The sequence below is a fragment of the Malus sylvestris genome, chromosome 15 (assembly GCF_916048215.2).
Source record: "Malus sylvestris chromosome 15, drMalSylv7.2, whole genome shotgun sequence".
NCBI lineage: Eukaryota > Viridiplantae > Streptophyta > Magnoliopsida > Rosales > Rosaceae > Malus > Malus sylvestris.
The window spans coordinates 8,243,045-8,254,693 of record NC_062274.1 but is presented as its reverse complement, the minus strand read 5'-3'; the positions used below and the strand labels follow the sequence as shown (position 1 = coordinate 8,254,693).

The 11,649-nt window shown below is 37.9% G+C and overlaps 1 protein-coding gene across 1 annotated transcript; it reads left to right on the top strand.

The window, feature by feature from the left end:
* Nucleotides 1–1,129: 1,129 nt before the first annotated feature.
* On the top strand, nucleotides 1,130–8,696 carry LOC126605674 (pleiotropic drug resistance protein 1-like). The gene is made up of 24 exons (XM_050273090.1): nucleotides 1,130–1,713; nucleotides 1,980–2,100; nucleotides 2,189–2,277; nucleotides 2,364–2,448; nucleotides 2,538–2,697; nucleotides 2,790–2,866; nucleotides 2,978–3,031; nucleotides 3,130–3,220; nucleotides 3,311–3,612; nucleotides 3,713–3,994; nucleotides 4,150–4,466; nucleotides 4,553–4,713; nucleotides 4,807–4,910; nucleotides 4,991–5,147; nucleotides 5,225–5,332; nucleotides 5,418–5,581; nucleotides 5,783–6,115; nucleotides 6,213–6,503; nucleotides 6,594–6,677; nucleotides 6,796–6,929; nucleotides 7,060–7,287; nucleotides 7,379–7,550; nucleotides 7,777–8,031; nucleotides 8,149–8,696. Exons 1-24 carry the CDS (start codon nucleotides 1,385–1,387, stop codon nucleotides 8,404–8,406), a joined length of 4,356 nt encoding a protein of 1,451 aa, XP_050129047.1. The 5' UTR covers nucleotides 1,130–1,384; the 3' UTR covers nucleotides 8,407–8,696.
* Nucleotides 8,697–11,649: the final 2,953 nt, after the last annotated feature.

Here is an 11,649-nt window from a genome sequence, read left to right as displayed (position 1 = left end):
ATATTCAAATCCAAGAACCCAGGATCGGCCACATGGCCATGCACCAGCAAATGGTCGGACTTCTTGGTCAGCCTGTTTTGTGCTGGCCCAGAGACCAGCATGGGCTAGGTGCCAGGCTGTTGCGCGGGCTGGAGGACATGGACAGGGTGCTGGGCTTCTATTTGGACTGAGTGCTGGGCAAAGTCCACTCCGGTGGACTTGCTCTTATAGGTTAAACAAAAGGGTCCGTTCACTAAAAAGTACAACATTCTTCTTCTTCGTCTTCTTCTTTTCTTGTGATGAAATATGCTTATTTCAGGGATTACATTACTAGACTGCATGTGCCATATTACTAATCCAATCTTAGGGATCCTATAAACAAACCCAATACACAGTTAATCCTTTAATTTAAAAAATTCTTTTATTTAGAAGTACTTAAATTATACAAGCTTTGTATGGTGGCATAAGATTTACAATCTCTAACCAGGGCCTAAGTTGACATTAAAACTTATTCTATTTAGTGTTGTCTCGGAGTTAGCGTGACGAAGAAACAATACTTGGCGCACAATCATTTCTAATTTATTTTTCTTCTGGACAGAATCTTTCTTCTTCCTTATCTATTGATTTTTTGTTACTAGTTCTCATTGATTGTTAAAATTGTCGACAAGTCATGTATATTATTTGGATTTTGGATTCTTGGACAGCTCAAGTAAAATGCCACTTCATTAATGATTTTAAAACTACATTGTGAAGGTTCTCAAAAAAAAGCATTGTTCAGATATGAGTTAACCAAGTTGATTAGAACAACGTTCACTTTCATATGTACTCAAGTTTGAATCTTATTTCTCGTAATTTAGATAATTCAATGTAAAATATTGCTTGTATATATATATGAGAATCCCACTGTGAAAATAGCACACGGTATTACAGTCACTCATAATAATTTTTCACAACCGAAATACAACTATAGTAACTTCCACCCATTTTATTGGATAATATTTTCATAACTTCTAGTTTATTTTTTCATTTTTATTTCAAGTTGAGCCGTGTATATATGATATGTGCCCTTGCATCATATTACAACAACAATATACAGTACTATACAAGTTGACTATTAATTTAGTTTGTGTATAAATACCCTTCTCTCGCTTCATACTCAAAAATTCAGAAAACCCCCACAAAATCCTCTCAATGCAGGAACACAGAAACACGGACCTGCCTCATGCCTTATTAATGTTAACTCTGCAGCCTGTTCATCCATAAATATTCAGTCCCATCCGGGATACCGAGCTGCTTTCTTCTCAGAAATCCACGACTACGTGTTTGTTTGCATGAGATTTACACAAGGCCTTGTGGGTTGTTGTGCTTGATTGTATTGGGAAGTGAAAACAAAAAGGAGTAAAAAATGGATAATGGTAATGGTGACATATTTAGAGTGAGTAGTGCTCGTTTGAGCAGTTCAAATATTTGGAGAAACAGCACCATGGATGTTTTCTCCAAGTCTTCACACGATGCAGATGATGAAGAAGCTCTCAAATGGGCAGCCATTGAGAAGCTGCCTACTTATTTGCGCATTCAGCGCGGCATTCTCACTGAGGAAGAAGGCAAAGGAAGAGAGATTGATATCAAGAATCTTGGGTTGCTTGAAAGAAAGAATGTGTTGGAGAGGCTGGTGAAAACTGCAGATGAAGATAATGAGAAGTTCTTGTTGAAGCTCAAGGACCGGATTAATCGGTAAGTTTTGCATCTTAATTAACTTGTATTGTGAAATTCAAGAGAAGAAATGGGGATCGTAGACGGCCAGTGGGTCAAGGTAGTCTCGCACCCAAGTTGAAATATGTTCCTGTGAATCAGAGTAGTTTTAAATATCATCTTTTCAAAAGAAAAGAAACAACATGGGACTTTTGTGCAATAGGTTTTCATATTTTTAGCTTTTCTGAAGAAATTTGTGGTCAGATTTTGTTTTGAAAATTTTATGTTTGTTGTTTGGTTTGTCTCAGCGTTGGACTTGATATTCCAACAATTGAATTGCGTTTTGAGCATTTAAATGTTGAAGCAGAAGCTTATGTGGGAGGCAGGGCTTTACCTACAATATTCAATTTTTTGGCTAATATTTTGGAGGTGATTCAACAATTTCACCTTTTAAATTATGCAACTTCAACAATTTATAGTTTTGAAACTTAATGCCGAATACATTTTCTGTTTGAAGGGATGCCTGAATTTTGTTCACGTTCTTCCAAGTAGAAAGCATCCGTTACCGATCCTTGCCGATGTTAGTGGAATTATCAAGCCTAGAAGGTAATTGGCTTGAACTAAGTACTGGTGTAAATCATCACGCACCTTTTAACTGTCCACTTCTAATTTTTCGGATTCGGCTTCTGCAGAATGACACTGCTTTTAGGACCCCCAAGCTCTGGAAAAACCACATTACTATTGGCTTTGGCTGGAAAACTTGCTAAAGATCTAAAAGTAAGGATATAAGATTCCAATTCTGTAAGCAACCCTTTTAATATAGTTGTTTCACCTCATGATTCAATAAATTGTTCATAAACTTGTAGTTTTCTGGGAGAGTTGAGTATAACGGACATGGGATGGAAGAGTTTGTGCCGGAGAGGACCTCGGCTTATATTAGTCAGCATGATCTCCACATAGGCGAAATGACAGTGAGAGAAACACTGGCTTTTTCGGCAAGATGTCAAGGGGTCGGACCACGTTACGGTGAGTTGAAACCCCAAGAAATTTGACTTTTGTGTTTTGACTGAAGAATTCTCATGAATCTGAATCAAAATTTTCATTTGGAATCTTTTCAGAAATGTTGGCAGAATTATCAAGGAGAGAAAAGGAAGCGAACATTATACCAGATCCTGATCTAGATATCTACATGAAGGTAAACTTAATATGCACAGAACTTTCTGTTAATAACATATTTCAGATAATGCAAAAGTGCTGGTAAAAAAAGCCGTTTTCAATATTTTGAATTGCTTTTCAACTTTTTTAGGCAGCATCACTGCAAGGACAGGAGACCAATGTAGTTACAGATTATATACTCAAGGTGGATTCTTTTTCCTTCTAAGTTTAAGCTCAAAGCTGACAAAATGTATTAGATTTTGGGACCATTTTTTCCTTCAGATGATAACAAAAATTTTGCAGATTTTGGGACTTGAGGTTTGCGCGGACATCATGGTGGGGGATGAAATGGTACGAGGTATTTCTGGCGGACAAAAGAAGCGACTCACAACAGGTAAAACATCGATTATCTTTCAGTCATAACTAATGCTAGACGCTCTTTCTTTGCCTATTGGTTATAAAAAATTCTGATCCATAACTGCAGGGGAGATGCTGGTCGGGCCGGCAAGAGCGCTTTTTATGGATGAGATATCAACCGGTTTAGACAGTTCAACAACATTTCAGATAGTGAAATCACTCAGAGAATCTATCCACATCCTCAGTGGAACTGCTGTTATCTCTCTTCTACAACCGGCACCAGAAACCTACGACTTATTTGATGACATAATTCTTCTGTCTGATGGACAAATTGTGTACCAAGGTCCCCGTGAAAATGTGCTTGAGTTCTTTGAGCACATGGGATTCAAATGTCCAGAGAGGAAAGGAGTAGCTGACTTCTTACAAGAAGTATAATTTGCACTCTTATTGTTGTCTTACTACTTCGTTAGGTCACTTTCTCCTAAGTTCCTAACCTTTCAGTATTTTTCGCTTGCCTGCTGCATTATAGGTAACATCAAAGAAAGATCAGGAGCAGTACTGGGCGGATAAAGAAGAGCCATATAGTTTTATATCTTCCAAGGAATTTGCTGAAGCATTTCAGTCATTTCATATTGGTCGAAAACTTGGCGATGAGCTTGCTACTCCATTTGAAAAGTCCATGGGTCACCCCGCAGCTTTGACAACTCAGAAGTATGGTGTTAGCAAGAAGGAATTGCTTAAAGCTTGCATTGATAGAGAATTCTTGCTTATGAAGAGGAATTCGTTCGTCTACATTTTCAAAATGACTCAGGTAAGTGGTACTTAATGTAAATTTTAATCACACTGTATTTGTAATCTGCTGGAAGATAATATGAAATAAGTGCAAACTCTACATGGAAAGAAGAGTTGTTCGGTGAAACTCAATGAGTACTAGACATATTAATTTCTTGTGGTTTTTGGTCTCAGCTCACTCTAATGGCTTTTATATCAATGACGCTATTTTGCCGGACTGACTTGCACAAGAATACAGTTGACGATGGGGGTATTTTCATGGGTGCTATGTTCTTCGCAGTGGTCATAATTATGTTTAATGGGTTCTCAGAGCTTGCCATGACTATCATGAAACTTCCTGTATTTTTCAAGCAAAGGGACCTTCTGTTCTATCCTGCTTGGGCATACTCTTTACCGACATGGATCCTTAAGATCCCTATCAGCTTCGTAGAAGTTGCAGTTTGGGTGATCATGACATACTATGTAATCGGTTTTGATCCAAATTTCGAAAGGTGAGAAAGAAAACGTCTTACACACTACATTTCCTATTTATAGTTCAGATTTGGTTCCAGAATCTGATGACAACTCTCAATGGCAGGTTTCTCAAACAATATCTTTTACTCCTATTGCTCAACCAGATGGCATCAGGACTCTTCCGATTTATGGGAGCATTAGGGAGGAATATAATTGTTGCAAACACATTCGGGTCTTTCGCCTTGGTTGCAGTACTTGTTTTGGGTGGCTTTGTCTTGTCTCGAGGTGAACCATGCACGAAAACAATATAATCTAAGTAACAAGAAAACTATCACATTTCTTTTGGCTGATGGTTTTGAACATGTCCTTTTGAATCAGATAACGTGATGAAGTGGTGGGTATGGGGTTATTGGGCCTCGCCGATGATGTATGGCCAAAACGCTATAGCTGTCAATGAGTTTCTCGGAAACAGTTGGAGCCATGTAAGCAGAAATAACTAAAATATTGTGATTTAATTTTGAAAACATTAGCTGATACATTTATGGATATATTTGTGTTATAGGTTCCTCCTAATTCAACAGAATCGTTAGGAATCATGGTCTTGAAGTCTCGTGGGGTTTTCTTAGAACCGTATTGGTACTGGCTTGGAGTAGGAGCTACAATCGGTTATATTTTCCTATTCAATTTCTTCTACACTTTGGCCTTGAAGTTTCTTAACCGTAAGTATCTATGCACATATGTTTTTGGAGTTTCCATATGAACAGAATTTCTAATGATCCGAACAACATTGTTGCAGCATTTGGGAAGCCTCAAGCAGTACTATCCAAAGAGGCCTTGGCTGAGAAACTTGCCGATAAAGCTGGAGATTCCGTTGAGCTATCATCAAGAGGAAAGAACTCTTCTGGTGGGTTGAAAAGTTCCCAGGATTATGTCTCCATTGTAGCTTTCCTATTTCAATCTATAACACGATTTCTTGGTTAACAACGCAGACTCAAGGAATGAAAGTCGAAGAAGCGTATCATCCAGAACACTGTCTGCGAGAGTGGGCAGCATTGCTGAAGTCAATGGAAACAAGAAGCGAGGAATGGTTCTGCCTTTTGAACCCCTTTGGATTACTTTTGATGAAATCAAATATGCCGTTGACATGCCCCAGGTATTTTTCAGTTTTATGTAAGAGAAAACAATGCTTGAGATTTCAGGCTTGAAGAGCTTTTCTAAAAATAAAATAAAAATGCTTCTTTTGTTTTTGGTTATTCATGAATTTTTTTGACACTCAGGTAACAATGTTGCTCTTTACTTCTTTGTAAGTAGCACTGATTGCATCTTTAACCTTCCATTTATAACATGGTTGCAGGAAATGAAAACTCAAGGCGTAACTGAGGATCGACTACAACTCCTGAAGGGTGTGACCGGTGCTTTTAGGCCGGGAGTCTTAACAGCTCTAATGGGTATTAGTGGCGCTGGAAAGACTACTCTAATGGATGTGTTGGCAGGGAGGAAAATGGGGGGATATATCGAAGGAAACATTACAATATCTGGGTATCCAAAGAAGCAAGAAACATTTGCTCGCATATCAGGATATTGTGAGCAAACCGATATACACTCTCCTCATGTTACAGCTTATGAGTCTTTGGTTTACTCTGCATCCCTCCGGTTGCCTCCTGAGGTTGATTCCACAACCAGAAAGGTAAAGTATATAACAGAAAGGTTGCATATATGTCATTTTAGTGTGGTCTGCTCGGTCAAGTTGTTTGCTATAAATCTGATGATAAAATTGTTTGCAGATGTTTATTGAGGAAGTCATGGAGCTTGTGGAACTGACCTCGATAAGGGAAGCACTTGTTGGATTGCCTGGAGTGAATGGTCTCTCAACTGAGCAGCGTAAAAGGCTAACGATTGCAGTAGAGCTTGTTGCCAATCCATCCATAATATTTATGGACGAGCCAACCTCTGGCCTTGATGCCAGGGCAGCTGCAATTGTAATGAGAACGGTGAGGAATACAGTGGACACCGGGCGAACTGTAGTCTGCACCATCCATCAGCCAAGCATTGACATATTTGATGCTTTCGATGAAGTATGAGACACTCTTTATACTGTACAATTATAAAATTTGAATTTGCTACTTAATATTACCAGAACTGAGCAATTCAATACCCCACTGCAGCTGTTTCTTTTGAAAAGAGGAGGTGAAGAAATATTTGTCGGTCCTTTAGGTCGCCATTCTTCCCATTTGATCAAGTACTTTGAGGTAAGGCTTATAGAAGCATGTTGCCAATATATATATTTAACATGTTTACAAATTCCCAGTCTCGCAAACGTTGTCATATCTAATTGTAGTTACTGACTTGATTTTTGTTTTATCAAAGGATATCGATGGAGTTCCCAAAATTAAGGATGGTTACAATCCTGCAACTTGGATGCTAGAGATTACTGCAGCCGCACAAGAAGCAAGCATTGGTGTTAACTTCACCGAAATATATAGGAACTCAGAACTATACGGGTAGGGTTCCACCACTGACGTTTCTAATACAAATTCTAAATGCTCCTAAAACCTGGAAGTTGAAGGATTCTCTAGTTCAGTTTAAGTACACTTGGTTTTGCAACTACTAATAACATCTTGAACTGTTCAGGAGAAACAAGGCCATGATCAAGGAGCTAAGCACTCCTCCAGCAGGTTCAAAAGACTTGTACTTCCCTACTCAGTACTCTCAGTCTTTCTTCAGCCAGTGTATGGCCTGTCTATGGAAACAACATTTATCATACTGGCGAAACCCGCCGTACAGTGCAGTGAGACTCATGTTCACAACTTTCATAGCTTTAATGTTCGGAACAATATTTTGGGATCTGGGCTCAAAAAGGTAAATGGTACCCCAAGTTTGAAACATACAACGTAGTGTGAAAATGAAAAATTTTACTCCTTAATTTGACAATAATTATTTGAAAATGCAGGACAAGCAAACAAGATCTTTTCAATGCAATGGGTTCCATGTATGCTGCTGTTCTCTTCATTGGGGTACAAAATGCCGCATCAGTACAGCCGGTTGTGGCTATTGAGAGGACAGTCTTTTACAGAGAGAGGGCGGCTGGAATGTACTCGGCATTGCCATATGCCTTTGGACAGGTATTTCACTGAATAAAGGTTGCCTTTCTAAACGGTAGATGATCCAATCAAACTGTGATTCTTTTTTACTGAACTGTTCAGAAGCTCAGAAAAAAAAACAATTTATCCAAGCACGTTTCAGTCTCTACTTGGTTACTCTTACCCATGAAGTTGTATAAACATGAACTTTATTGGTTTTTGTTGAACTCGACCATGATGGTATCTCACCAAGTTCCATGATTTGCAGGTAGTGATTGAGCTCCCGTATATTTTTGTTCAGACAATCATATACGGAGTTATTGTATATGCCATGATCGGATTTGACTGGACAGTCAGCAAGTTCCTTTGGTATCTATTCTTCATGTACTTCACTTTCTTATACTTCACATTCTATGGTATGATGACCGTTGCCGTGACTCCCAATCACAACATTGCTGCTATAGTCTCCTCTGCCTTCTATGCAATATGGAATCTCTTCTCAGGATTCATCGTTCCAAGAACAGTAAGTTCCTATAATTCTTATGCATCTCTGGTTTTTGTTTAAAAAACTTCCCCGTTGTAGCACGACGAAGGATGAACCATCGCTAGTTACAATGTACTGAATATGTTTGTATCACAGAGAATGCCAATATGGTGGAGATGGTACTATTGGATATGCCCAGTTTCATACACGTTGTACGGATTGGTTGCTTCGCAGTTTGGAGATATAAAAGACAAGTTCGATACAGGTGAAAGTGTGGAACACTTTGTGAGGGATTACTTTGGGTACAGACGGGACTTTTTGGGTGCAGTTGCAGCTGTGCATGTTGGCATTTGTGTGCTCTTTGGCTTCACTTTTGCCTTCTCAATCAAGGTATTTAATTTCCAAAAGAGATGAGAGGAAATTGTGGAAAACGGAAAAAGCAAATACCATCGCTTCGGGTCCTTGGTTTTGCTGAAGTTCCAAGATTCTGTGCATAATATACATGTTAGGAACTATGCCAAAGCCTACTCCATAGGTATGGAGTTTGATCTTAAATTTTTAATTTTATTTTCATTTAACATGTAAATTTCGTTTTTGTTTAATATATATTATATATATCTTTGGGCCAATGTCCAAGGTGTTGTATCTCAGCTATGTGTAATAGTATGTTCAACCTATAAATTAGGAGTAGAAACTGCCGCACTCTTCTTTTTCTCTCTACACGCTCCTTCATGTTTTTTTGTTTGTTTATGGATTGAACAAATCAAACGAGTATAGGGATAGGAAATTAAAATGGAGAAGCGTAAAAAGAGAAAAAAGAAGGGTGAATTTACTTCCTAAATCAATAAAGTTTCATGTTGTCCTAAAAATGAATAAGATTTTAAGTATGTTGACAGTAAGATGCTATATTAAAACAGAAAATTGAAAATGATGGATAATGAATGATAAGTTTAATTCAAGAAGACTTATCATGGATTATTAATAATCACTACCTACGACTAGGGTTAAAGGAGAACAATGAGAGAGAAGTGGTAATCATTTAGAAACAAGATAATACACACTTACGACTAGGGTTTGTTAATGGGTCGGGTCGGGTTAGTTCGGTCTAGGCCAGACCGGACTTTTTCAAAATTTTAAGGCTCGGACCCAGCTCACAACTAGCATTTTATAGGCCAAACGGGCCGGTCTGGATCACAGGACCGAGTTAAAATGGCCTTACTTTAAAAAAAAGTGTTTGGGTTAATAAAAGCTTTGGTACAACTTATTCTTCAAAAAATATAAATTTTCAAGTGATAGTAGCTATTTTTTCTTGTTTGTAACCACGGAGGGCTAAGTATAGTCCCTTTATATTTTTATTATTTTTTGGGGTGTGCTATCCATACACCCCATTTTACTTCTTACACACCTCTTGATAATTTTTGTCTGTTGATCTTCTTCAATTCATCTAATCCGAAGACCGAAAATTAAAAAGATGTGTAAGAAGTAAAATAGAATGTGTGGATATCACACCCCTACTTTTTAGTATGCCCAAATACCTCTTCGATCTGTCACAAAATGGTGGGCTTCACGAAAAAAAATTGCCCAAGTGTCCGGGGCCAACACTTTGTAGACCTTCTAGGGGCTGATTTGAACCTCCAAAATACGCCCATTTACAAAATGCCCTTTAGTTGGAGACTGTCGTATCCAACTTTAGGGCTAATGTTGGCCAAATGCTTTTGGTTGGAGATGACCCAATGTATTGTTTGAACATGATTGTCATGGGAGAAAAGTGTTCACCAAAAATTTTCAGAGAGAATTAATGTAGGGCAAGGAAGTAAATTGATATTGATACTATGCATATAAGCTAGCTCGAATGGTGACTAGATATTATTATTTTTGTAACAAAAATTTTTATGGGAAATTTTATTTGGATACATTTGTTTTATTTCTACACCCAATCAAACAATTTTTTTTTGCAATAAATCCCCATATTTCCCTTAAATAATTTAAAAAAAAATAGAGACGTATTTTTATTTCTACACCAAATAACCTTAAACACACCACACCAATGCACCTCTCCATTATTTTCAGCGAACCCAAACCAAACGTCGACAAAAAAATTCCTTGAGTTTGTCAAGAACTGATATCTTCATTCATTCATTTCCTTCTCTTTCTCCTCCTCTCTTTTCTCATACCTTGAAAAGAATAGGAACCCCCTTTCTCTCTTTTCCGATTCATTGAACGTCGAAGCTTCGATTGCATTCGTTGAATAAAATAGAGAGGTGCTGTGGTGAAAACCTCTTTTCCCCTCTGTTTTCCTCGATGGTGGCTTTGGCCAACCTACAAATTCTATTTTTTTTCTAAATTCTTTTTATTTGTTTAATGGCAAAGTTGAAATTCTATTACAAATATTTTTTAAGTTAGGTGCAAAAATAAAACAATGAGTTGAACTAAAATTTCCTATATTTTAATCTCTTCAAAAACAATGTTTGAGCCTCATGATCTTCCCCTACGATGAAAAAAAAAAATCACGTATCTCATTTGTCACTGCTTACGACATTATTGTTCTATCATTTATTATTATATATATCTAATTGTTCTGTGGAATGTATGTATGCATAATTTTCAGTACTAGCATGGGGAAATTTTTTTTTAAAGTTTTTTCAACCACGGAATTATGAGCTATATGTTAGTTGCCTAAATGAAATGGAGTCCAACACGATTTTCTTCAAGGAAAGTGGAAGGAAATGTATTTTTGTGATCTGAATTATGAAGCAAGCAATGACGTCTCCATCAAAGAACACAGGAGTAAGCAATGACGTTTTACAGTCGATAAGAGGACGTCGATGATACCACTGCGTGGTTGGTAATTGGTATCATTATTCGTAATTCTCGTTAGGGCTAACTCTTTTTTTTTTTAAAGAAAAAAAATGGTTTACCAAAACTGTAAATAATTTAAAAACCAAAACGACTAGAATTCCACTAATGAACATTTGACATCTGTATATTTTATTCTTTTAAATTTAAAAACTGACAATTATTTTAAAATAAACTCAAAATGACATCAGAGGCCGCCGAGCATGACGACGCCGAACCACCCGCACCCACCTCCGTCACCGGTCGGTGATTTCTCTGGCATCATCATCATCCTTCTCTCTGTTCGACTTTCTCTTTCTTTCCTTTCCCCTCCCTCTTCCGCTCTTACCTCTACTGGAACCCACAGATTGTCGGCGGCGACTCCAACTCAGATCTGCTGTCGTCAATCTCGATCTGTCAGCCGGAGTTCGCCGACATCTTTTTTGTTCTTACTCTGGAGCAGGAAAGAGAAGAAATAAAAAGGGGAAGAGAGAGAGAGAAAGAAAGAGATAGGGAGAGAGGTGATGCGGAAGGGCAGGAAGGGTGGACTGGTGGAGCCGTGGAGGTATGGGGATGGGGAGAAATGGGTTTTTCAATTTGCAGGAAAGCGTTGGGGCTCACCCCACAACTTCAAATTTTTTAATTATTTAATTATTTTGTGAAATGAATATAAGGGTAAAATGGGTATTTTAGTGTCACTTCAGAAGTAGAGGTATAGGTGTCAGATGCTTGTTAGTGGGAAGCTCCGAGTCAGCATACGTGACAGGTACTTGAAAAAAATTCCTTAAAATATATAGTATATCATTTGTGTTTTCGTGATAA